The sequence below is a fragment of the Salmo salar genome, chromosome 21, assembly GCF_965601325.2.
Source record: "Salmo salar chromosome 21, fSalSal1, whole genome shotgun sequence".
Classification (NCBI taxonomy): Eukaryota; Metazoa; Chordata; class Actinopteri; order Salmoniformes; family Salmonidae; genus Salmo; species Salmo salar.
This window is the reverse complement of record NC_138311.1, coordinates 35,057,362-35,084,237: the sequence shown is the minus strand read 5'-3', so window position 1 is coordinate 35,084,237 and position 26,876 is coordinate 35,057,362. Positions and strand designations below refer to the sequence as shown.

At 43.7% G+C, this 26,876-nt stretch overlaps 1 protein-coding gene across 1 annotated transcript in view; it reads right to left on the bottom strand.

Moving 5' to 3' along the window:
• Positions 1-3,366: 3,366 nt before the first annotated feature.
• The window catches only part of LOC106582244 (leucine-rich repeat and calponin homology domain-containing protein 1), a 100,426-nt gene continuing 76,916 nt past the window's right edge, over positions 3,367-26,876 (bottom strand). Inside the window, exons 15-20 of the mRNA XM_082966899.1 lie at positions 24,856-24,934; positions 23,465-23,581; positions 9,833-9,942; positions 8,027-8,164; positions 7,834-7,911; positions 3,367-5,234 (exon numbers count right to left, since the gene is read on the bottom strand). Of these exons, the coding sequence (XP_082823025.1) occupies positions 4,950-5,234; positions 7,834-7,911; positions 8,027-8,164; positions 9,833-9,942; positions 23,465-23,581; positions 24,856-24,934 (807 nt within the window). The 3' untranslated portion in view covers positions 3,367-4,949. The remainder of the gene's footprint in view (positions 5,235-7,833; positions 7,912-8,026; positions 8,165-9,832; positions 9,943-23,464; positions 23,582-24,855; positions 24,935-26,876) is intronic.

Here is a 26,876-nt window from a genome sequence, read left to right as displayed (position 1 = left end):
ATGACTTAGTACTTGGTGGCAAAACCCTTGTTGGCAATCACAGAGGTCAGATGTTTCTTGTAGTTGGCCACCAGGTTTGCACACATCTCAGGAGGGATTTTGTCCCACTCCTCTTTGCAGATCTTCTCCAAGTCATTAAGGTTTTGAGGCTGATGTTTGGCAACTCGAACCTTCAGCTCCCTCCACAGATTTTCTATGGGATTAAGGTCTGGAGACTGGCTAGGCCACTCCAGGACCTTAATGTGCTTCTTCTTGAGCCACTCCTTTGTTGCCTTGGCCGTGTGTTTTGGGTCATTGTCATGCTGGAATACCCATTCACGACCCATTTTCAATGCCCTGGCTGAGGGAAGGAGGTTCTCACCTAAGATTTGACGGTACATGGCCCCGTCCATCGTCCCTTTGATGCGGTGAAGTTGTCCTGTCCCCTTAGCAGAAAAACACCCCCAAAGCATAATGTTTCCACCTCCATGTTTGACGGTGGGGATGGTGTTCTTGGGGTCATAGGCAGCATTCCTACTCCTCCAAACACGGCGAGTTGAGTTGATGCCAAAGAGCTCCATTTTGGTCTCATCTGACCACAACGCTTTCACCCAGTTGTCCTCTGAATCATTCAGATGTTCATTGGCAAACTTCAGACAGGCATGTATATGTGCTTTCTTGAGCAGGGGGATCTTGTGGGTGCTGCAGGATTTCAGTCCTTCACGGTGTAGTGTGTTACCAATTGTTTTCTTGGTGACTATGGTCCCAGCTGCCTTGAGATCATTAACAAGATCCTCCCGTGTAGTTCTGGGCTGATTCCTCACCGTTCTCATGATCATTGCAACTCCACAGGGTGAGATCTTGCATGGAGCCCCAGGCCGAGGGAGATTGACAGTTATTTTGTGTTTCTTCCATTTGCGAATAATCGCACCAACTGTTGTCACCGTCTCACCAAGCTGCTTGGCGATGGTCTTGTAGCCCATTCCAGCCTTGTGTAGGTCTACAATCTTGTCCCTGACATCCTTGGATAGCTCTTTGGTCTTGGCCATGGTGGAGAGTTTGGAATCTGATTGATTGATTGCTTCTGTGGACAGGTGTCTTTTATACAGGTAACACATTGAGATTAGGAGCACTCCCTTTAAGAGTATGCTCCTAATCTCAGTTTGTTACCTGTATAAAAGACACCTGGGAGCCAGAAATCTTTCTGATTGAGAGGGGGTCAAATACTTATTTCCCTCATTAAAATGCAAATCAATTTATAACATTTTTGACGTGTTTTTCTGGATTTTTTGTTGTTATTCTGTCTCTCACTGTTCAAATAAACCTACCATTAAAATTATAGACTGATCATTTCTTTGTCAGTGGGCAAACGTACAAAATCAGCAGGGGATCAAATACATTTTCCCCTCACTGTACCATACGTCTAAAGACATTTAGATCATTGGAATAGTACAAACCATATATTCAAAAACATTAAAGCTGGAATCATTAGTTGCTACATCCATTTTTGGACTTATAAATTAATGATATACCCATTTGATTCTTGAATCTAATTTATAAATGCCTCAAGCTTAGTTAAACTGTCGTACCCCATCGGAACCCAGAATAAAAACTTGTTTTACACCCAATGTTTGTAAACAATGTCAATGTAAACAAACACAGTATAGCCTCAAAACATGGTTAAAACAAATTTTTATATCATGTATGGTCAGACCTTGCATTCATAGCTGTCTATGAATTTGAGAGTGGTTACATTTATTCAGGCCCATCCCTCAGCTTTTTACCAAAACAAAGTCGGGGTGTCTTCTGACATTGTTTCAATTAAGGATTCTAGCTTTAATGAATTGCTGTCTCATAAGTGCTCTGAAAAAACAGTTTAGTTTTGGCAACTGTCAAATCTATCCAGTGAAACATTGTTTGTTTTTACTGCTAAAGCTTATGCTTTGGATACCAAGCTGTATAAAATGCATATCTGTACAATAAAAATCCCAACACCATTGCTCACTCACACACACTTAGTATTCTTATTTTGGAGTGTTCTGCTGTTTTGTGTAGTAGTGGGATATTGGGCACTCAAGCATCAACTCTTCAGATACTGCTAACAGTCTCTAAATCAGTGAATGTATCAGTTACTTTTAAATGCTAACATTGTAGGTCCTACATGACCACCTAGCATGGTCAGCATCACCCCACGCTTCTAGAGGTTATTTAGCAGTATACAATGTACTAGGGCATGCAAACCCTCTTTTTCATTCTGGCTAACTATGACTCCTGTCACTCGCTTTGACACACACACACATGCAGTCAGGCACACACACAATGTTAGGGTAATACCATAGACTGAGAAGCAGGCTACGGAATGAAGCATGACAGTGTAGTAAGCCCACACCTACCCTGAGTTACATACCCACAACCACTCCTGATTCAACAACCAAAACACAATGTTCCCATAATGTTAAGACAATACTTCAACCCCTACAGAGGTGGTGAGAGATCCATTTAAAGTAAAACATAATACAATATACAGAACTAAACCTAAAATATATTACCTATTAGTGAAATATTTGGGGGATTCTTTTAAAAGTATACTCTCAGTCACTTTCATTGTAAATATCTTGAAATAGGGAAGCTGTAGCAGAGAGACCGCTACGCTAGAGTGTCTGGTGTTTATTCTCAATACTGAGGGTGATATACCTGGCCTTAGGAATAGAGGGGTGAAATGCATAGTCAAACATACACGGTGCAGCATTCTAGAAGCTGTTGTAGGCAGGGTTCAAGCTACAGGAGTGTCCAAGGCTGCTGGATGCTCTCGTAAGAATGAAAAGCCATCAATGTGGACACCCCTGTCATCTTTGAATGTCAGGGCACCCCACGCATCAATGTGTAACTTCAAACCCTGGTTGTAAGAATCATGAAAGGAAGACTGAGATATAGGCTACAGTCCTTTGGAAAAGGCATAATGGCAACTTGTGTTGGTTCACTTTGACAAAGTGGTGTGTCTATGTTGGTGTGCTGGTCTTCTTCCCTCTCACGTGAAGAGAGCCTGCTTGGTTGAAGTCTCATCCACCAGCGCCTGGACTGTCATGCTCACCTTTATCATACCCTTCTCCTCTAGTATGTGATGAGGCAGACACAGCTTATCCTGTTGAGGTTCCACAGAGAAGAGAAAGAAGAGACAAACAGAGAGAGTGGGGGGGAGGAGATCGGGAATGAGTGGGACAGAAATAGGGAGACAGACAAAACATAAGTAAATCAAGACCTCTCAATGCAACGATGGTGATGAGGGAACATAGACAGTACAGGTGTGTGTAGGAGTATGTTGGATAACCATTATGAAGAATCTGAACAGCATCATCATCCTTCAGAGAATAGCAACACAAAATAGGAGAGGTGGTAACTGTACATTTATTACCAGTTCCATTCACACCATCAGATATACAAGTCATTATAAAGCCTCACAGCAATGGCTGAGTTAAAACACACAGAACTAATAGTATAATGGCGTAACAATTGCAGTCGCTGGGTAAAATAAACTTCCATCCAATGTATCTTCATGAGGTTTTAAAGTAAGAAAATAAGTCTACCGTCTGAACCACGACAATAATACAATAGTCGGCCCAAAACTTCTACATACTGTAGTCATGTAACTCCCCCAGGGTAAATCAACTATAGCAATATGAAAGTTATGTACAGGTAACTTCCAAAATAAAGGAAACCCCAATATAAAGGGTCTTAATAGGGTGTTGGACCATCACGAGCCAGAACAACTTTGATGCACCTTGGCATAGATTCTACAACTGTCTGGAACTCTATTGGAGGGATGCGACACCCTTCTTCCACAAAAAAACGTCATAATTTGGTGTTTTGTTGATGATGGTGGAAAACGCTGTCTCAGGCGCCGCTCCAGAATCTCCCATACGTGTTAAATTGGATTGAGATATGGGGAGTGAGATGGCCATGGCATATGGTTTACATTGTTTTCATGCTAATCAAACCACTCAGTGATCACTCGTGCCCTGTCATCCTATGGGGACATCGCCATAGTAGCCAAAATAATTGCCTGCCTAGCCTTTTTATACATGACCCTATGGGATGTTAATTGCTTCATTAACTCAGGAACCACACCTGTGTGGTAGCATCTGCTTTCAATATATTTTGTATCTATCATTTACTCAAGCGTTTCCATTATTTTGGCAGTTACCTGTAGATGGTCGGGTAAAGATGTGCAGTAGTGACGTGATTATTTAACTTTATTTAGTGACAGTGTTCTGTAGTGACATTTTACAATCTAGTAATAAGTAGTGTGTTTATTAGGTCCAAACCTATACACTGTTTGTTGTGTCTTTGTGTAACAGATGGCATCACTATTGAGCTTTACTATTTCCTTTGAACAGACAGTATTGTACCTGTATTTGATGTGGTTTGAAGAGAGAGACCAATGCGACAAAAAAGCGGCAAGATCCAGCTTGATAGAGGAACCCTATTAATGCTCTGTGCTTACCTGGACCCAAACTAGACAGGCTGTATGGAACCAAGAGACAATGTATGACCCCATACAACAGGTCTGTGACCCCAGAGGGCATTAATAAAGCCAAGAGTCCAACATGATAGGCTTGATTTGACACATTGGCCAAAGAGTTGTAGAGAGTCTTCCGGTAAACCCCTTGTGTACAAGCTCCAGGATTCTTTCAACAGTTGGAATGTGCAGTATTGATGGGGACAGTATATGAATGCATGTGTGTGAGGTTGTGAGTTGGTATTTATTGGAGTTTATTGGTGCGCATCTGCAATGTGTGCATGAATAAAAGTGTGTATGAGAGACACACTATGTGTGTGAGTCAGCAGTTTTCTCTGGACAGAGGAGAAGAGCACAGAAACGAGGTTGAAGAAAAAGAGGAGGAGGATTGCGAACGGAGATGTATTGGCACATGCTGGAGGGGGGGGCTTTGACAGGAGATTGACAGGTGGCATTACGTCAGCTCGCTCCAGCTATAGGCCACAAACAGCAGGAGGAGACAGAACACATGTACTAGGCTCGAGCCAATCAGGTCCCAGGGTTGCCAGGCGGGAGACGGAGCCAAGGCGACCTGTGTAGACACCTCTGGGGCAGGGCTTGGGTTTGGACTCGGGTCCTCCCCCTGTCTGTCTGAGTTCCTCCCCTCTGTGGGGGTCTCCATGGCGACCAGGGCGCACACGGTGACACGGATCGGCCGCAGGTGACACTGGATGATGTCATATGCTGAGCAGAGGGACGACTGAGGCCCCAAAGAGGAGCGGAGGAGGTAACATACAATGTAAATGAAGGTGAAGGGAGAAGGATTGGAAAAAAGGAAAATAAGTTGAAGGGATGAATGGAGAATGGGGGGAAGAGAATGATACAGATAGAAAGGAAGGGGCTCACATAGGAACATCAAAGAATTTTGTGGATGAAGAAGAGAAATACAGCCAGATAGAAGTGGAGGAGAATAATGGGGGGGGAAGAACAACACATAGGAGAAAAAATACCAGAACAAAGAAGAGGAAGAAAATGGGAAGGGAGTGCCAAGAAAAGAGAAATAAGGGGAGGGGATTCAGGGGAGAAGAAGAGAAGGGAGATAGAGGGTGGTCCGGCAGGAAAACAGAACAGAGAGAAACAAAGCAGGATGTTAACCAGTGGGAACCAAGGTCAGGGGTCAAGGTGTGTGTTTTTTGTGCAGGGCTGCGCAGGCGTGGGTTACCAGGGCAATGTGCAGGGCTGCTTTTTGAGAGAGAGTATGTGACTTACAAATTTGATCAAACTGAGACTGAACTCTGTCTCTCTTTCAGAAAGCAGGCCATGCTGTGGTGTGGAGCGTTAGGAGCAATGAGGGTGCGGTTGGTGTTTTCCAGCTACACCTTCACTTGCATTTGCTAGCATTAGCTTTCAACCCAGCATAAAACACCTGTTTCGGTGAGGCAGCGACATTTCAGCCAGCAAGCAGTAGGATTACAAGTTGGCTAGGGCCAGGTTACACAAGCAAAACCAGACTAGCAACAGCAAGCAAGCAGGAGGTCTAAGGAAGCAGCCAAGAGGTCTCAGACAGTCTCACTGTTGGTAATGGTGATACTTTGCATTCTAATGTACAGTCCCATCAGGCTACTCAAACACAGTGACTGAAAGGCAACTTTTGTAGTGTGAGGTTTCGACCAGGCTCATTGAGTGAAGAGAGAATCCTCTAAACACAATCACAGCTGTGCTTACTATACTAGCGTATGACCAAATAATGAGTCCCACTGCTACTGTATGTGTAATCACTGGGCGACAGAAATAGTGGTCATAACTACTGAATATATTTACAAAAAGGAGCAATCACATAGCAACGAGGAGCCAGGGTCACTGGGCCAATTTGATACTCACACACAAGCACACTTATTAAAGAGCGATTGCCCCTAAAAAGAAAGTTATCGTTTTGAAAATGGCCTATGTGGCATTGATAGGAGTCAAAAACATTTATTCTAGTGTCAAAATTGACTACAAAGTGTAAACAGGATAATGTTGGTTATAAAGATGATAGGAAACAATCGTATGTCACGGAATGAAGGATACTGTAACAGTTGTCTGTGGGTTCGGTTTATTTTAATCCTGCCCACAGCACCCAAGTAATCATCAATTCTGAGCGCAGCTGCACAAGACCGATCTTAATGCCCTGATGGTCAATTTGGTTTGACATTCAGTATCCCTATGGGGCTAGTTAGGGACCATCAGTAAATTACACAATGTACTTGGGACAATATTTTTAAAAGGTCAATAGCTCCAAATTTCAATGACTTAAACCTCAAACCAACTATAAATTGTAAAAAGTGGTATACAAATATTGAAAGCATTCGATGAGACAACTAAAAGATGTCCAACATGAAAATATTCCCCCATTTACATTGTGTATTTATTGATGGTCCCTAACTATCCTTAGAGATAGGCTATCCAAGGCTATCCAAAGTCAAAACAACTTTGCCACGGTTGCACACCAGCTGGCTGAAGCTAATTGGCAAAATAATTTGGCTAACTCTTCACACCTGTGAACACTCATTAAGAAATTCTAGCGGCCATGACTGAATTCAAACGTGAATTGGTTTCGGGGTGTGGTTTGATTCTGGGTGTTTTGTCAAATCAGGAAGTGCAGTCGCCAAGTCCTTTGTTACCAACCCATACACACACAAAATGTTTTAGTCAAGTAAATGACATGAGCGCTCACCAGCTCCTGGGGTCAGAAACAGGCAAGACCCGGATTAAAGTTTAAAAGTGTACCACTGGTCATTTGGTACAGCATAGAGGAAGCCCAAAGCCGTGATGACAGTATAGTCCAGTGTAATGATGATGATGATGCAGCTCTAATGCTTGTGTCATAACTTTCTCTCTCTCTTTCAGAGGAGGTAGTGGGAGGTGGGAAGGTGATTGACTAGATGTGCCAGTTCTGGGATCAAACTCTGTGCTCTGACCGGGCAGATTGCTTTAAGGTGATGATTATAAAATGGGTTTGGTCTCAATGTCAAATACATATCCTAGAACTAACTGTATTACTGTATAAACTAAAGAAGTTGTAGACTTGTCAAATGGTCTAGTTTCATCCCAGCACTAGCATCTAGCCCTTTCTGACGCTCCATTTTAGTGTGCATAGTATCTGTGTCCTCTACAGGCTGTTTGCTTCACTGATCCCTAATCAGCCCACCCACAACTAGATTCCAACCCCAATGATGCACTGTAGCATTTATTCAAACTTAACAGATCAAGGATCAGTTTCCTTCAGTCAAATCCTAACTCTAACAGGTGAATCTGAAATAGAGTGGCTGATTCAGGATCAATGAGGTGCCACTATCTAACAGACAGGAGTGTCTCACCTCGGGAACGCCCATCTTCCTACAGGCATCCAGGAAGTTCTCCACGTTCCTCCGACACTTGGCCATGCTGAGTTTGGGCTATGGGGTCACACATAGAACACATAGCTCAGGACAGACAGAAACTGTCTATCACACAAAGAATCACCCATACCTACTTATCCCTCTTCAACACCTCATTGACCCCCAGACGTACCACAGCGGACGAGGGCACATGGATGCTGGCCACGGAGCGTGGGCGAATGTGATTGGCCAGATGGCAGAGCACCACCCCGTCCATGAGGGAGGAGCCAAGGTCTTCAGGAAGAGCCAGCTTCAGTCTGCTCTCTATACTCTGAGGGGAGACAGGAGGGGTAAGAGGGGTCAAAACATACACCTTAAAACCTCTCTGGGGTATGTGGGACGTGACCGTCCCACCTGCGGGACACACTATTCAACAGCCAGTGAAATAGCAGGGTGCCAAATTCAAAACAACAAAAATCTCATAATTCAAATTTCTCACACATACAAGTATTTTACTCCATTTTAAAGATAATCTTCTCGTTAATCCAACCACATTGTCCGATTTCAAAAAGTCTTTACGGTGACAGCATAGCATTAGATTATGTTAGGACATCACCTTGACAAGAAAAACCACACAGCCATTTTCCAAGCAAGGAGAGGCATCACAAAAACCAGAAATACAGCTAAAATTAATCACTACCCTTTGATGATCTTCATCAGATGGCACTCATAGGACTTCATGTTACACAATACATGTATGTTTTGCTCGATAAAGTTCATATTTATATCCAAAAACCCCATTTTACATTGGCGTGTAGTTCAGAAATGTTTTGCTCCCAAAACATCCGGTGAATGAGCACATCAATTTACAGAAATACTCATCATAAACGTTGATAAAATATTAAACTGTAATTCAAAGAATTATAGATACACTCTCCTTAATGAAACCGCTGTGTCAGATTTAAAAAAAAAACTTTACAGCGAAAGCACACTTTGTAATAATCTGAGTACAGTGTTGAGACACGAAACCAAACCCGCCATTTTGTTTGTGGAGTCAATAAAACTCAGAAATAATATTATAAATATTCACTTACCTTTGATGATCTTCATCAGAATGCACTCCCAGGAATCCCAGGTCCACAATAAATGTTTGTTTTGTTCGATAAAGTCCATAATTTATGTCCAAATACCTCCTTTTTGTTTGCGTGTTCAGTCCACTACTCCAAATGCAGGAAGCGCGTGAAAATGTCACGACGAAAAGTCAAAAAAAGTTATATTTACATTCGTAGAAATATGTCAAACGATGTATAGCATCAACCTTTAGGATGTTTTTAACATAAATCTTCAGTAATATTCCAACCGGACAATTCCAATGTCTTCAGAAAAGAAAAGGAACACAGCTCACACTCACATGAGCACGCGCCTCTGAGCTCATGTCATTTCCTCACTCATCTGACTATATAAAAAAAAAAAGGAACAAAGTGCCTGAAGAGGGCAAAATGTGGACGGCGCCCTCTTGTTCGCCCTCTTGTTCGCTCCATATTCACAGTAGAAGCATGTAACAATGTTCTAAAGACTGTTGACATCTAGTGGAAGCCTTAGGAAGTGCAAAATGAACCCTAAGTCACTGTGTACTGGATAGGGAATCACTTGGAAAAACTACAAGCCTCAGATTTCCACACTTCCTGGTTGGATTTTTCTCAGGTTTTTGCCTGCCATGTGAGTTCTGTTATACTCACAGACATCATTCAAACAGTTTTAGAAACTTCAGAGTGTTTTCTATCCAAATCTACTAATAACATGCATATCCTACCTTCTGAGCCTGAATAGAAGGCAGTTTAATTTGGGCATGCCTTTCATCCGGACATCAAAATACTGCCCCCTCCCTACCCTAGAGAAGTTAACACATGCACAAACCGAGGACATAATGCTCCTGGATGGGGAGTTGACTTCCAGACGAGAGTGAGGGTGAGAAAGAAATTGACAGAGAAGCTCTCACCTCTCTGAGTTGTTCCATCAGCTCCAGCTCTTCTCTCAGCTGTTCCATCTTCCTCCTCATGGTGAACTGAGGATCCACAGACTCCATACTCTTATGGGTCCTCAGGAACACTACCCCCAACAGGCCGGAGGAGAGAACAACAGGTCAGCCGTTAGAAAGGGTGCTCAGCAACTAACACTTACACATACTGTACTGTACACATACATTCAGACCCACGCACACACGCATGCCAGCATGCATTTCACACCCATGAAAGCACACATACTGTAGCCTAAATACACTATACTGCATATACAAAAGTATATGGACACCCCTTCAAATGAGTGGATTCGGCTATTTCAGCCAAACCCGTTGTTGACAGGTGTATAAAATCGAGCACACAGCCATGCAATCTCCATAGACAAACATTGGCAGTAGAATGGCCTTACTGAAGCAACAACGGCTCAGCTGCGAAGTGGTTGGCCACAAAAGCTCACAGAAGGGGACCGCCGAGTGCTGAAGCACGTAGAAATCGTCTGTCCTTGGCTGCAACACTCACTACCGAGTACCAAACTGCATCTGGAAGCAACGTCAGCACAAGAACTGTTCGTCGGGAGCTTCATGAAATGGGTTTCCATGGCCGAGCAGCAGCACACAAGCCTAAGATCACCATGTGCAATGCCAAGCTTCAGCTTGAGTGGTGTAAAGCTCGCAGCTGTTGGACTCTGGAAGCACGTTTTCTTGGGTGATGAATTACGCTTCACCATCTGGCAGTCCGACGGGTGAATCTGGGTTTGGCAGATGCCAGGAGAACGCTACCTGCACAAATACATAGTGCCAACTTAAAGTTTGGTGGATGAGGAATAATGGTCTGGGGCTGTTTTCATGGTTCGGGCTAGGTCCCTTAGTTCCAGTGAAGGGAAATCTTAAAGCTACAGCATAAAATGACATCCTAGAGGATTTTGTGCTTCCAACTTTGTGGCAACAGTTTGGGGAAGGCACTTTCCTGTTTCAGCAGGACAACGCTCCTGTGCACAAAGCGAGGTCCATAAAGAAATGGTTTGTTGAGATCGGTATGGAAGAACTTGACTGGCCTGCACTTCAACCCCACTGAACACCTTTGGGATGAATTGGAACGCCGACTGCGAGCCAGGCCTAATCACCCAACATCAGTGCCTGACCTCACTAATGCTCTTGTGGCTGAATGGAAGCAAGTCCCCGCAGCAATGTTCCAACATCTAGTGGAAAGCCTTCCCCGAATAGTGGAGGATGTTATAGCCGCAAAGTGGGGACCAACTCCATATTAATGACCATGATTTTGGAATGAGACAAGCAGGTGTCCACATACTTGGGGTCATGTAGTGTAAATGCATACTGCAATATTCACTGACACCGAAATCACACTTTCTCTTACAAACGGATATGTAGCTACTGTTACTGCATGCTTGCATAACCCCTTATTCATATCCAGATGCACTCTACAGTGCTGGGCTCTCGGATGCCTTCATTGTCATGAAAGGAGTCATCTGCAGGAAGATTGAATGTGGAAAATTGGTTTTCCTAAAGACGCCCCACTTAGTCAATCCTGCATACCAACAGATAGCATGACCCCTCCAGGACCCACAGCAACTGACAGGAGATTTGAAGAGGCTTGACAATTACGCATATTTATTTGTTTTGTGTTATTGTACTCATAAAAACAGAAGTCTTCTCTGATTGTAATATATTCATAAAACCACTTTTTAACTGGTAAGCATACATATAACAAAGAAAACGCATTAGAGGAAATGAAGCATTTTTTTTAAAGTATGGGAGGAGGAAATGTATTCACAGGAGTGTGTGTGCGTGTGTGTGTAAGAGAGAAACAGCCTTGGCCTCTGATCACATGTTACAGCCATCATTCTACAACATAGGAGTGAATCATTTACTATGTCTGTGGCCTATATTCTGGCCATAAATCTCCCTTGCAACAGCCTCCATATACAGCTCAGTGACACACCACTACATGGAACACATTCTGTAGCTCTGCCTTGTGGTACACAGTCACACCACATGGGGGAGCCCAAGAGTCACTGGGCACTTCAACCCACGCTTGGGGAAAAGGAAAGGAGAATGCATTTCTAAAGTATTCACACTAGACTTTAATAACGTTGGCCCTATCTGACCATCTCTTACAGGGGAAATGGCTCCTTGAGGGGCTATCTCAGTAGGAAGTTAGAGATAAACACAGGCCTCATCCAGAAGCATGACTGGCTGATATAGAGTAGAGAGGGGCGATCACTCCTCCATCGCCATAGAGAGAACAGGATGTTGACTATTATAGAGGGTGTGAATGTGGTTAGGGAGGGGAACATTCAATAACAGAATGAGACGTGACCATGTAGAGAGGAAGCACAGATATGTCAATTATTGTTAACACACAGAGGTCTCATACTAGGGCAGCACAACATTGGCCAGACGAGAGGGTTCGTAGATACAGCCAGTCACAATATAGGATGGGGGAATGATTTAACTCAACCCTCCTTCACTGTGGCTGGGCTGCTCCTGACCCTGACAATAACAATAACGGTTTATGACACCAGGGACTCATCTTAAAGCTGGTCACTCATCTTAAAGCTGGTCACTCATCTTAAAGCTGGTCACTCATCTTAAAGCTGGTCATTCATCTTAAAGCTGGTCACTCATCTTAAAGCTGGTCACTCATCTTAAAGCTGGTCACGCGGTGATAAAACACAGGAGTTAATGAATTAGGACATGATAAGCTCCTCCCCTTTCTCCCCTTCTTTCCTTCCCTCCTCTCTCTGATAATGTTTGGTCCTTAGAGGCCCATACTGACAGGCTGTCAGTCACTTTTACACAGATGGAGAAACAGAGACTGTGGACGCCTTCTCGTCAATTCACTGACTACCCCATCAACAACTCACGCACCACACACACCAGGATTGTGCTCAATTCTGAATCTGGGAATTGACTCCCATTCAACTGATGAGTTGAAAATCAAATTGAATCAATGTGAATTTGAGTAACAGGAAGTAGAATGTAATTCAGTGCAATTCAATATAATTACATGTTTGATGTTTTATGTAAAGGATGTACAAAACATTAAGAACACCTGCTCTGTCCATGACAGACTGACCAGATTAATCCAGGTGAAAGCTACGACACATTATTGATGTCACTTGTTAAATCCAATGAGACAGGTTAAAGAAGGATTTTTAAGCCTTCAGACAACTGAGACATGGATTGTGTGTGTGCCAAAGTGCCTTTGAGCGGAGTATGGTAGTAGGTGCTAGGCGCACTGGTTTGTGTCAAGAACCGAAACACTGCTGGGTTTTTCACGCTCAACAGTTTCCCATGTGTATCAAGAATGGTCCACCACTCAAAGGACATCCAGCCAACTTGACATAACTGTGGGGAGCATTGAAGTCAACATGGGCCAGCATCCCTGAGGAACGGTTTTGACACCTTGTAGAGTCCATTCCCTGACAAATTGAGGCTATTCTGAGGGCAAAAGGGGGTGCTCAGTGTATATTTTATTAACTAGGCAAGTCATTTAAGAACATATTGATATTTACAATGACGGCATACCCCGGCCAAACCCTAACGATGCTGGGCCAATTGTGCGACGCCCTATGGGACTCCCAATCATGGCCGGTTGTGATACAGCCTGGAATCAAACCAGGGTCTGTAGTGACGCATCTAGCACTGAGATGCAGTGCCTTAGACAGCTGCGCCACTCGGGTGTACATAGACTACACCTAATATAGAATAGAAGAGGTAGTAGAATTTCACTGAATACAATAACATTTCCTTTAATTCAAATTCGCAATTCTGTATCCTGTTTAACTACCTCAGTTCAAATTCAAAAATTGAATTTACCTAAGTGTGTGGCTAGACTGCAAACTCTCCTTCCAGACTCATATTAAACATCTCCAATCCAAAATTAAATCTAGAATCGGCTTCCTATTTCGCAACAAAGCCTCCTTCACTCACGCCTCCAAACATACCCTCGTAAAACTGACTATCCTACCGATCCTCGACTTCGGCGATGTCATTTACAAAACAGCTTCCAATACTCTACTCAGCAAACTGGATGCAGTCTATCACAGTGCCATCCATTTTGTCACCAAAGCCCCTTATGCCACCCACCCCTGCGACATGTATGCTCTAGTCAGCTGGCCCTCGCTACATATTCGTCGCCAGACCCACTGGCTCCAGGTCATCTATAAGTCTGTGCTAGGTAAAGCTCTGCGTTATCTCAGCTCACTGGTCACGATAACAACACCCACCCGTAGCACATGCTCCAGCAGGTACATCTCACTGGTCATCCCCAAAGCCAACACCTGCTTTGGCCGCCTTCCAGTTCTCTGCTGCCAATGACTGGAATAAATTGCAAAAACCGCTGAAGCTGGAGACTTATATTTCCCTCCCTAGCTTTAAACATCAGCTATCTGAGCAGCTAACCGATCGCTGCAGCTGTACATAGCCCACCTGTAACTAGCCCATCCAATGTACCTACCTCATCCCCATATTGTTTTTATTTACTTTTCTGCTCTTTTGCACACCAGTATTTCTACTTGCATATCATCTGCTCATCTATCACTCCAGTGTTAATCTGCTAAATTGTAATTACTTCGCTACTATGGCCTATTTATTGCCTTACCTCCTCACTCCATTTGCACACACTGTATATAGACTTTTTTTTCCTACTGTGTTATTGACTGTACGCTTGTTTATTCCATGTGTAACTCTGTGTTGTTGTTTGTGCCGCACTGCTTTGCTTTATCTTGGCCAGGTCGCAGTTGTAAATGAGAACTTGTCCTCAACTAGCTTACCTGGTTAAATAAAGGTGAAAAAAAAATATTATAATAATAATTTATGAGGCATTCTCAATTAAATTCTGAATTGAGAACAACCCTGACACACATGCGAGTGCCCAAGATGCGGACCCCTCAGGGGTGCATGCTCAGTCCCCATCTGTACTCCCTGTTCACCCACGACTCCAACACCATCATTAAGTTTGCTGACAACACAACAGTGGTAGGCCTGATCACCATCAACGATGAGACAGCCTATAGGGAGGAGGTCAGAGGCCTGGACCATGTGGTGCCAAGACAACAACCTTTCCCTCAACGTGAGCAAGACAAAAGGAGCTGATCTTGGACTACAGGAAAAAGAGGACCAAGCACGCCCCCATTCTCATCGACGGGGCTGCAGTGGAGCAGGTTGAGAGCTTCAAGTTCCTTGGTGTCCACATCACCAACAAACTAACATGGTCCAAGCACACCAAGACAGTCGTGAAGAGGGCATGACAAAACCTATTCCCCCTCAGGAGACTGAAAAGATTTGTCATGGGTCCTCAAAAGGTTCTACAGCTGCACCATCGAGAGCATCCTGACTGGTTGCATTACTGCCTGGTATGGCAACTGCTTGGCCTCCGACTGCAAGGCAGGGGGTAGTGCGAACGGCCCAGTACATCACTGGGGCCAAGCTTCCAGCCATCCAGGACATCTATACCAGGCGGTGTCAGAGGAAGGTCCTAAAAATTGTCAAAGAGTTCAGCCACCCTAGTCATAGACTGTTCTCTCTGCTACCGCACGGCAAGCGGTACCGGAGCGCCAAGTCTAGATCCAAGAGGCTTCTAAACAGCTTCTACCTTCAAGTCATAAGACTCCTGAACAACTAGTCAAATGGCTACCCAGACTATTTGTAGTGCCCTCCCTCATCCCCTCTTTACACCACTGCTACTCTCTATTGTCATCTATGCATAGTCACTTTAAAAACTCTACCTACATGTACATACTACCTCAAATAACCGGTGCCCACGCACATTGACTCCGTATTGGTACCCCCCACTATATAGTCTCGCTATTGTTATTTCACTGCTGCTCTTTAATTACTTGTTACTTTTATCTCTTATTCTTATCTGTATTTTTTGAAACTGCACTGTTGGTTGGGGCTCGTAAGTAAGCATTTCACGGTAAGGTCGACACCTGTTGTATTCGGAGCATGTGACTAATAACATTTGATTTGATGCATGCTGACACGGTCGCCAGTTGTACGGTGTTTCCTCTGACACATTGGTGTGGCAGTCTCTCAAGAAGCAGTACGGCTTGGCAGGGTCGTGTTTCAGAGGATGCATGGCTCTCGACCTCTGCCTCTCCCGAGTCCGTACGGGAGTTGCAGTGATGGGACAAGACTGTAACTACTAATTGGATATCACGAAAATTGGGGAGAAAAGGGATATAAAAAATAAATAAATACAAAATGGTCCAAACACACAAAGACAGGCATGAAGAGGGCATGGCAACACCTTTTCCCCATCAGGAGACTGAAAAGATTTGGTATGGGTCCCCAGATTCTCAAAAGGTTCTACAGCTGCACCATCGAGAGCATCCTGACCGGTTGCATCACCGGCTGGTATGGCAACTGCTCGGCATCTGACCGTAAGGCGCTACAGAGGGTAGTGCGTATGGCCCAGTACATCACTGGGGCCAAGCTACCTGCCATCCAGGAACTATAACTAGGCGGTGTCAGAGGAAGGCCCAAAAAATGGTCAAAGATTCCAGTCACCCAAGTCATAGACTGTTCTCTCTGCTACCGCACGGCAAGCGGTATCGGAGCACCAAGTCTAGGTCCAAAAGGCTCCTTAACAGCTTCTACCCTCAAGTCATAAGACTGCTGGCCACCTGGACTACTGGCCACCCAGACTACTTACATTGATCCCCTTTGTGTTTACACTGCTGCTACTCGCTGTTTATTATCTATGCATAGTCACTTTACCCCTACCTACATCTACAAATTACCTCGACTAACCTGTACCCCCGCACAATGACTCTGTACCCCCTGTATTTAGCCTTGTTATTTTATTGTGTTCCTTTTTTTTTTTTTATGTTATTTCGAAAATATTTTCTTAACTCTATTTCTTGAACTGCATTGTTGGTTAACCTGTTAGGGCTAGGGGGCAGTATTGACACGGCTGGATAAAAAACGTACCCGATTTAATCTGGTTACTACTCCTGCCCAGTAACTAGAATATGCATATAATTATTGGCTTTGGATAGAAAACACCCTAAAGTTTCTAAAACTGTTTGAATGGTGTCTGTGAGTATAACAGAACTCATATGGCAGGCAAAAACCTGAGAAGATTTCATGCAGGAAGTGGCCTGTCTGACAAGGTGTCGTTCTTCTTGTCTCTGTTTATTGAAGAGTGAGGATCTTAGCTGTCCCGTGACACTTCCTACGGCTGCCATAGGGTCTCAGAAGGCGGTAAAAAGCTGAATCGTGGCTTTGCAGGCTCTGGCTGCAAAAAAGTAGCGCGTTTGGGTAGTGGCTGGTTACAGTACTGTGAGACTCAGGCTCGTGCCCGCGTCGACCGAAAGCTTTGTTTACTTTCCTCTGTTTAGCTAAATGGACATTCCCGGTCGGAATATTATCGCTTTTTTACGAGAAAAATTGCATAAAAATGGATTTTAAACAGCGGTTGACATGCTTCGAAGTACGGTAATGGAATATTTAGATTTTTTTTGTCACGAATTGCGCCATGCGCACGACCCTTATTTACCCTTTCAGATAGTGTCTGGGACGCACGAACAAAACGCTGCTATTCGGATATAACGATGGATTATTTTGGACCAAACCAACATTTGTTATTGAAGTAGCAGTCCTGGGAGTGCATTCTGACGAAGACAACAAAAGGTTATCAAACTTTTATAATAGTAAATCTGATATTGGTGAGTGCTAAACTTGCCGGGTGTCTAAATAGCTAGCCCGTGATGGATGGGCTATGTACTTAAAATATTGCAAAATGTGCTTTCACCAAAAAGCTATTTTAAAATCGGACATATCGAGTGCATAGAGGAGGTCTGTATCTATAATTCTTAAAATAATTGTTATGCTTTTTGTGAACGTTTATCGTGAGTAATTTAGTAAATTGTTAGCGAATTCCCCGGAAGTTTGTGGGGGGTATGCTAGTTCTGAACGTCACATGCTAATGTAAAAAGCTGGTTTTTGATATAAATATGAACTTGATTGAACAAAACATGCATGTATTGTATAACATAATGTCCTAGGGTTGTCATCTGATGAAGATCATCAAAGGTTAGTGCTGCATTTAGCTGTCTTCTGGGTTTTTGTGACATTATATGCTAGCTTGAAAAATGGGTGTCTGATTATTTCTGGCTTGGTACTCTGCTGACATAATCTAATGTTTTGCTTTCATTGTAAAGCCTTTTGTAAAGGCATTGTAAAGGATTTTTAAGGTATTTGAAAATCGCGCCACTGGATTAGACTGGCTGTTGCGTAGGTGTGACGAATTCGTCCCGCCTAGCCCAGAGAGGTTAAGGGCTCGTATGTAAGCATTTCACGGTAAGGTCTACACCTGTTGTATTCGGCGCATGTGACAAATAGTTTGATTTGATAGTTGTGCATTTTGTTGTAATCGGAGGCTAATCCTGAGTGGTGTGGGGTCTCCTGGGCATCCTAAAGGGAGTGAATGAACAGCAGAGAGAGAAAGAGGGAGAGATTGGGAAAGCGTAGAAAAGGAGCCACTGCCTCCTCTTAGCTCATTTCAGAACTTAACACTCTGGGCTCACACACAGGCACAGCACAGACTCTCAGAACATTCTGGAAGGACACAGCACAGACTCTCAGAATATTCTGGATGGACACAGCACAGACTCTCAGAACATTCTGGAAGGACACAGCACAGACTCTCAGAACATTCTGGAAGGGCACAGCACAGAATCTCAGAACATTACAGAAGGACAAAGCACAGACATTCAGAACATTCTGGAAGGGCACAGCACAGAATCTCAGAACATTACAGAAGGATAAAGCACAGACATTCAGAACATTCTGGAAGGGCACAGCATGAACGTATCCTACAGGGCGACATCTCTCTCTTTCTCTCTCCCTCCCTCTCATGCTCAGGCAAGCAGACCATCTGGACAGTTTTAGCACCAAACAACGCTTCCGAATATTTCTTCACCAAACAAATTGGTCCCAAAGCCATGACACAGCAAGATCCTGTCATTGGTCCAGACAGTGTAGTCATGGAGACGACAGTCATTAAGTTAAAAACGTATACAGTCTCTGTAGCTGGTCCTTCATAAAAAATTATGATAATGGACTGCAGTTATAAAGTGCTTTTTCACATCGTCTCAAAGAAGTTAATGTCAGTGAGCCAGCCAGCCTCAGCAAGTATTTCTCTCAGTAAACTGGCACAGTTCAGCCCTGCTCAGTCCAGTCTAAATAACTTGTGGTGCCATGGATGGTGGATGGATACTAAATCAAAACAGGCAGAAGTTGTGACCCGGTCACCATTTACTGCATACTGTGTACACCATTCATACCCAGGCAGACTGGGCAGTCTAGGAGTCTGAATTCACCTCACACCCCTATTGTTATCACGTTCCAGTTCTCGCTCCTTTCCCTGCGTCTGCTGTCTGCTCTGTCTCCATTTTGTTTTCATCCTCTCTGTTTCTCTCCCTCTGTGTCTACATTTCTCTCTATGTCCCTCCTCTTTTATTTATTTCACTCTCTCTACGAGATTTAGGATGTAGCCTTTCAGTTGAACAGGGTCAACATTCAGCCATAAAGTGTTCTGACAAATGAAATACATTCTGGAGAAAATTCCTCATCCTGCTGACAGGACTGCATTGGCTCAGAGAGGGAGAGCGGAGAGAGAGAGAGAGAGAGAGAGAGAGAGAATATAGAGTGGAAAATGTAATCCAAGGTGAACTTCCTTGTGTAAACAAATGTGTTTCAGTAAACAAAGGCAATAGTCAGAAAACAGGAAGTTAGAACATTGGTACTACCCCTCTCTGGCTCCAGTATAAAAACAACTCACTCCATTACTGTTAGAAAGAGAGCGGGAGAAAGGAATATGAAAAAGGGAGATTTGTGTGAGAGATGTCCTGTCAGGTCTTGACTGTGTCTTGGCAGTGCAACAAAGCTCTGGGGCATGCTTGTTGGCATTTCCCCTGTCTTCTCTTCCAGAAGGCTAGACTGGCATATTGGACCCTGGCCTGCCCTGTACCAAGCCAGGCTGGGCACTGCCAAGGAAGACCCCTGGCCACAAAGCCCAGCTGGAGAAGGAGGAGGCGAGGGTCAGGGGGAGAGGGTAAAGGGGTGAGGGTAAAAGAGGTCAGGTGGAGGGTTGAGTGCAGGGCAGCATTCCTCCACCAAGCTCTCAGGGGCAAAGCCAACTCTCCCAAGGTCCATTTAGCTTCAGTGGAGTAGAGATGCTTTCTCTCCATCCCCCTCTCTCCAGTGAAACTCTTCTCCCTCCCAGCCTTCCAGAGCAATAGATAGCATCTCCTCTAAAATAGGTTACTGTGTATGTAATGGCAGGGCGTTTATTTGTTCCAGTGTTATACACATTGATAGAGCCTCTGAGGGCACACACTGATTGGTGATGGGGTCAGAGAAAGAGCGAGAGAAACAAGAGAGAGAAAGATAGAGGATTACATCTCTATGTGTGTCTTGCTTTCAACAACAAACCCAGTTCAACACTGTCTAATGGCCACCCAGTGGTGTTCTACCCCAAAAGGAAGTCCTGTATCACAGAGGAAGTTTCCAATCCTGGTTCCTTTCTAGTCAGTCAATGTTGCTACTGTGTGACATCACCCACTCAGAGGATAGTAAAATCTCTTGGCAGCTGGTGTTGTTTACGAAGTCAAAGGTCAATAACAGCTACTACACCACACGGTCATCAGTATCAGTACAGTCATTCTGCGTCGTAGTTCTGCCCTCAGACATCCACACACAAACAGGCTAACTGCGTTACCAACAACTACTGCTGGTGGTGTGACCCTAGACACACTTTGATTTGGAATGGTGCCCTTAGCTCGGGTTCTTGGACCTGATTGGCTGTTAATGAGGTCAGACACTCGCAATCTAAACTCCTATTGGTTACTGGTGATGTCACCTCCCTGAGGCCTGACCTGTTTATTGGTCCGTGGCTATGATTGGCTCTTTATTGAAAACAAATATGCAGCTATCAACACTGTTCTCACTACTAGGATATTCCATATGACAGATTGTCCAACATTCCTTTTCAACATTACTGCTCCTTTGAACATTTTAATTTTCTTTCTTCATGTCTATGTTATTATCATACCTATTGGTCTTTTACCCTGCCATTGGCGGTTTACTCTTACACATGCATTGTAAAACCCTTTGAAAATGGTAGTAAATGAAAAGTGATATATAAATAAAATTGTTATCATTAGCAACGGGAGAGTAATAAACTGCTCATGTTGACTTTGACTCCATGCTGATGTCATAAAAACGCACCCTTAGAACATGTTAAACAATCCTGTAACATGAGTCGCATTGGGGGGGGAATGGCTGCTGGCAGCTTCCGTTTTCCTCCTGATGGAAGAGGGATATCCCCAGTGAGACCATTATCTAACAGTTCAAATATAAAAACATAAATACCCTGAGCTATAGAAGGGAAGCAGGAGTAGAGCAACAGATGATAGACCAGTATGAAGCTGTATGTCAAATCAAATTGTATTTGTCACATGCTTTGTAAACAACAGGTGTAGACTAACAGTGAAATGCTTACTTATGGGCCCTTCCCAACAATGCAGAGAGAAAAAACATATAAATACACGAGGAATAACTACACAATGAGTAGTGATAACTTGGCTATATACTGTACATGGGGTACCAGTACCGAGTCGATGTGCAGGGGTACGGGGGAATTGAGGTAGATATGTACATATAGGTAGGGCTAAAGTGACTAGGCAACAGGATAGATAATAAACAGTAGCAGCAGTGTATGTGATGAGTCAAAAGAGTGCAAAAATGGTCAATGCAGATAGTCCGGGTAGCTATTGGTTAACTATTTAGTAGTCTTATGGCTTAGGGATAGAAGCTGGCTGGCTGGCTGGCTGGCTGGCTGGCTGGCTGGCTGGCTGGCTGGCTGGCTGGCTGGCTGGCTGGCTGGCTGGCTGGCTGGCTGGCTGGCTGTGTGTGAATATGAACCCAGTACCCAGCCTGCTTTCCCACCCATATCAGCCCTGGCATGAAAGATCCGGTGTCTGTGTTTAATAGGTTTTCAGGCAGAGCCTGTATCAGAGTAGACTTAATGGAGGGTGTCTATGTGTGTTGCTAGATCTGGACTGTGTTTGTACTGGGAGTGAACATACTGAGACACATGCTGTTCTAATGACTGCAGGAGGAATGAACACGTTCTGTGTCAGACAGAATGTGGTGAAACAAATTACTGTACCCAGACACAGACAGACACACACGTACACACAGAAACACACAAATCCGTGTGTATAAATGTGCAAGTGTGTCAGAGAGTATGTGTGTGTAGAGTATGTGGATGTGTGTGTTAGTGTTGTTGGGTACAGGAGGGCTCCAGACTTATAGCTATTCAAGAAATAAGTTGTTTCATCTAATATTTCCAAGTAGGAATGCATCATAAAGGTATTTTGTTGTGTAATACCTAAACCAGTGATTGGCATGAATTTGTTGCATGAACTTTACTGGTAAAATAGGGCTCCAGAATTGCAGATTTGCATACACATTTTGCTTACAAATATTCTAATCACTAAGGGGAAACTACTGCATTTCAAAATTCTATTTTGTCTCTTTCTCCCCTTCTCTCCAACTAGTCTACCAGATATAAGAGGACGATGCTCTTCTTTTGAGCCTAAAATTAAGAAAATCGGCCCAAAATTGTAGGAGTGTGCCCTCACACTCCACGAGTGGCACACTGCTCGCTCGCGCAAACGAGCGTCTGCGTTGCCAGGCGCTAAAATAGAAGTTGATTCTATTTGTGACGCAGAACACGCTGCAAGTCCTGACTCTCCCATCTTCTCATTGGTTTTTAGGAACATATACCCACGTGGGTGATTGAAAGATGAACTGAGGTCAGCTGTGGTAATGCACTTTATTATGAAAGTTAGTTGCCAATCGCCATATAAAGTCCAAAGAAGAAATAGAAGCCTGGAAGGTGGTGAGATGACTAAAAACGATTCAGTTGACCGTTTTATGTGTGGATTAATTTTCGGAGTAGAGGACCTTGTGATTTCAGGTAAAATAACTCAATGTTTATATCCCAGGACAAATTAGCTAGCAACAGTAAGCTAGCTAGCTAAATAGGACAAATTAGCTAGCAACTGCAAGCTAGCTAGCTAAATTGCCATAAATGTTTAATGCTTTTCAACCTGTCTCCAAATTAATATAATTGCTTCAGTTTGTTTTGATATTTCAACCTGCATGTCGTAATCGCGTTTGGTGTCAGGGGACAAAATCAGTTTGCGCACGATCGCACGCGTCCGGTTCGGGCATGGTGTAAAACACAGTCAGGGAGCGGAGTCATCGAAACAACCCAAACGTGGTCCAAGGCACAGATGTGACCGCAAAAGTACACTGCACACTTTCATCACACACACCCCCATGGCTTGGAACGAGGGATAGACAGATTAGAGAAGAAAGATCACAGTGAGTGCGTGATAGATAGAAAGAGAGAGGAAAAACAGATGGAAAAATAAAAAAAGGAAACAGTGAGAGAAAGAGGGAGAGAAATTTGAGTCACACAAATGTACATTGTTTGCAAACATCTGATACTCTGTCGAGCTGTTTTGTTTTCGAGGTCTCCGATTGCCCGAATAGTCGAAAGGAATGACCTACCACTGCTGTGCATGACTCCATCGCCTGGTCTAGGGGGAGTGTCTTTATCGACGGACAGGGCCTGTGTGAGGAGGGGGCGGAGACAGGGCTGGGGCGAGCAGAGCAGTGAGGCAGGGGCTAGAGGTAGAGGGGGAGGGGTGTGGTGCAGGGGGGAGGGGCCAAGTAGAACAAGACAGGTCCATTCCAAAACCACACCCCAAAAACACGAGACACCAGAAAAAGTTCCCGAAAAATTGGTTTGAATTTTAAAAGAGAAGGGAACGAAACAGGCAGCGGCAGTTGATAATCGCATGCAAAGGCAGATTGGGTTAGATAAAGGGATGTGATTGGAGTGAGAATTGGTGTGAGAGGTTATGCAGCAGTTGGTAGAAAGATAGAAAGGGAGTAAAGGTGAGGGGGAGGAAAGGAAGAAACAAATGAAATGAGAGAAAAAAACCAACACAAAACAAAGAAAAAAAATAAATCAATATCAATGCCATTTCACAATACAGATTTCATGACATGCTGTTAATGTTAGCAGGTAAAGCTACATTTCACACACTACAGTAGTAACGTACTGTATGTAGCAACTAGCTGGATGGATGCTAACTCTATTTCTACAAGCAGTGAACATCAGACGCTAGAGTCATTTCAGTGAACCTGCACCCAAAGCCATCTGACCATGAGGAGTACCAGACAGGATTCGGAAAGGATTGTAGAGACATTGTTTTTCTCAACCCAGAGTCTGTGGACCCGCGCTATTCCATAGGATGTAGCTAACCAGTCCGTCAGTTATTTAACTCAAAGAAGGAAGAGACTGTATGTGTGTTTGTATCCTCTTCCTCCATAGCCACTCTTTGGGATTGGGTGCAGAGTACTCACACCCACGTATTCTCAGCTAACACACATATCTTTCTCTCTGGGCCATGTTCACACAGCGTTAGAGAAACATTGTGGGAGAATTGCATGTTAGTCAGGACTGGGTCGGTAGCCTCTACAGCATGACCCAACTGCTGCTGCGTCTGCTTCTGCTTTTGGGGACAGAGGGTATTAATGAGATATTATGTGCCTCATTAGAAGCTGTGACTTTTGGGGGGGATTGACTCTTGACTATTGGAGGAACTGAACCCATGTCATTTTTACTTTGGGATAATGGTATAACCCAATAAAAGTTGTATCGGGGTTTGGGGGAGAAGCAGAGCGGAGGGGATTGAGGGCGTCCAAGTCTTCGTTTTGGAGAGAAAGGATGGACGCATGAATGGACTCTATCAGGGACTGTAGTCTGTGTAGACAGTCGGAGGTATTGTGCATCTATCTGACTGAGATGTGTGTAATGTATTGATTATGGAGACTATAGAGGGGTACCCGCCATCACCCACCCCCATAGTGTGCCATGCCCAGCCTGCACTCACCCGAGCGGGGCTTCAACCCGAAGGGAGGGGTGGGAGGAGTGGTAAACGTGGGACCGCTGCCTGGAACTCTGTCTTCTCCCTGGTAGAGAGTCAAAGGGAGTACACATAAAGGTTAGGGACCCTCTTCTCCTGAGAGTACACTTAAACAACACACACATTATCCAGGTCTACTGGGGGAATTGGGGACAAGACAGCTGGTGGTGTATGTGTGCATGACGAACATGTGTGTGCAGGATTTAGATTGGTGCTTGGCATCCTATACCATGTAACACAACAGATGACCTCTGAGATGGCTTAACTAGATCATAACTCACCCTGTACCTTTCTCTCTGACCCTCACTCAGATTGACTGGTATGGCCAATTGTCCTTTAACTTGATTGTGCTGAGGTCACTGTTTCTATGGCCATGTAGCTGGTATTGGATATGGTGTTGCTATGTGGTAACAGTGCTCTCTTCAAGTGGTCAGTGTTGGATGTGTGCCCTGTCCCCAATAGTGGGCCTTGTCTCTGTGTGTGACAACACTAGAGCATTGTTGAAGATTTTGAAAGAATTGCCAGACAATAGCTGTGTTCAAAAACCCATACTATTATATATATTTTTTTACCTTTATTTAACTAGGCAAGTCAGTTAAGAACAAATGTTTATTTTCAATGACAGCCATGGAACAGTGGGTTAACTGCCTTGTTCAGGGGCAGAACGACAGATTTTTACCTTGTCAGCTCGGGGATTCGATCTTGCAACCTTTCGGTTACTAGGCCAACGCTCTAACCACTAGGCTACCTGCCGCTCTAACATACTGTATACTACTGTATACTACAAACTTAATGAGCATATACAAAAAAAAAATGCATGAAATGAAATGTATGTATTCACTACTGTAAGTCGCTCTGGATAAGAGCGTCTGCTAAATTAATAAAATGTAAATGTAAGTTAAGTTAATTTTAGTATACTGTAAACAAACGGTATCCTTTCAGTTGAGCGTACTAGCGCTTAGCCTGTCTACCGGAAGTTGATGCTATTGCTATGCAACGTCTTGCTAGCTTGTTACCATAACAAATTACTAGCTAGACATCTTACGACTTCATTAACAATGTCCATTGAGAACGCACAACAACTATACCACTTAGCTAAGCTAAGAATTACATGAATAATCAAGTCAATAAATGTTTGGCAGTTAGTTAGATAGCCTATAGTTCATATAATGGCAAGTTTGATGTATTAGTAGCCAACTAACGTTAGGTAGCTAGCTAACATACCAGTACATACAAGCAACTGCTGTAATGATATGCTATGTGGTTCGTAAGGCTAGCGTAGCTAACAAATTGTCAGACAAAATAACGTGTAACATAACTTATTTGAAAAGTCATTACTTTATTACATTGCTCAACATTTTCTTAACATTTGTCATTATTAGTTAAAGCAATGAATTTGTATCAGCTCTCGTTAGACTTCGGCTGCATATTTTCCGCCATTTTCTTCAAATCTGAAAAGTTTTGAAGCCACGCCCAGTTTCTGAATAATTGCATTATGGGCCCTAAAAGCACAGAAATAGTGTCCACTGCTTGTACAAGTCGTATTTTGGGAACTTTTGGCATACTAACTATATCCATAATATGACCAATAAGCATACTACATACTCAATTTACATCACAAATAGTATGGTTAGTATGAGTATTCCAACACAGCTAATGTCTTCTCCTTGTTATGTGCTATGCTGTTGTTCCTTCTTCCTTGGTCCTGGTGTGTTTCCACTATAGGGTTTTCAACCCTCCGGCTAGAGCTTTTAAAGAAATTAAACCAACTTTTAAAGTTTTAAAGCATTTGGTTAGGCCTATAAAGTGTGATCCAATCCCTGACTTGCTCTGAAGCTCAGGACCAATCATTAGCTGGAGACTGTATCTGTGCAACAGCTTCTATGGTACTGACCCAGACTGGGTCGGGGTGTTTGTAAACTATTGGTCAACTTCACATACTGCAAACTATAGAAACATGCTACACACATCACAAAACAAAATCTCAC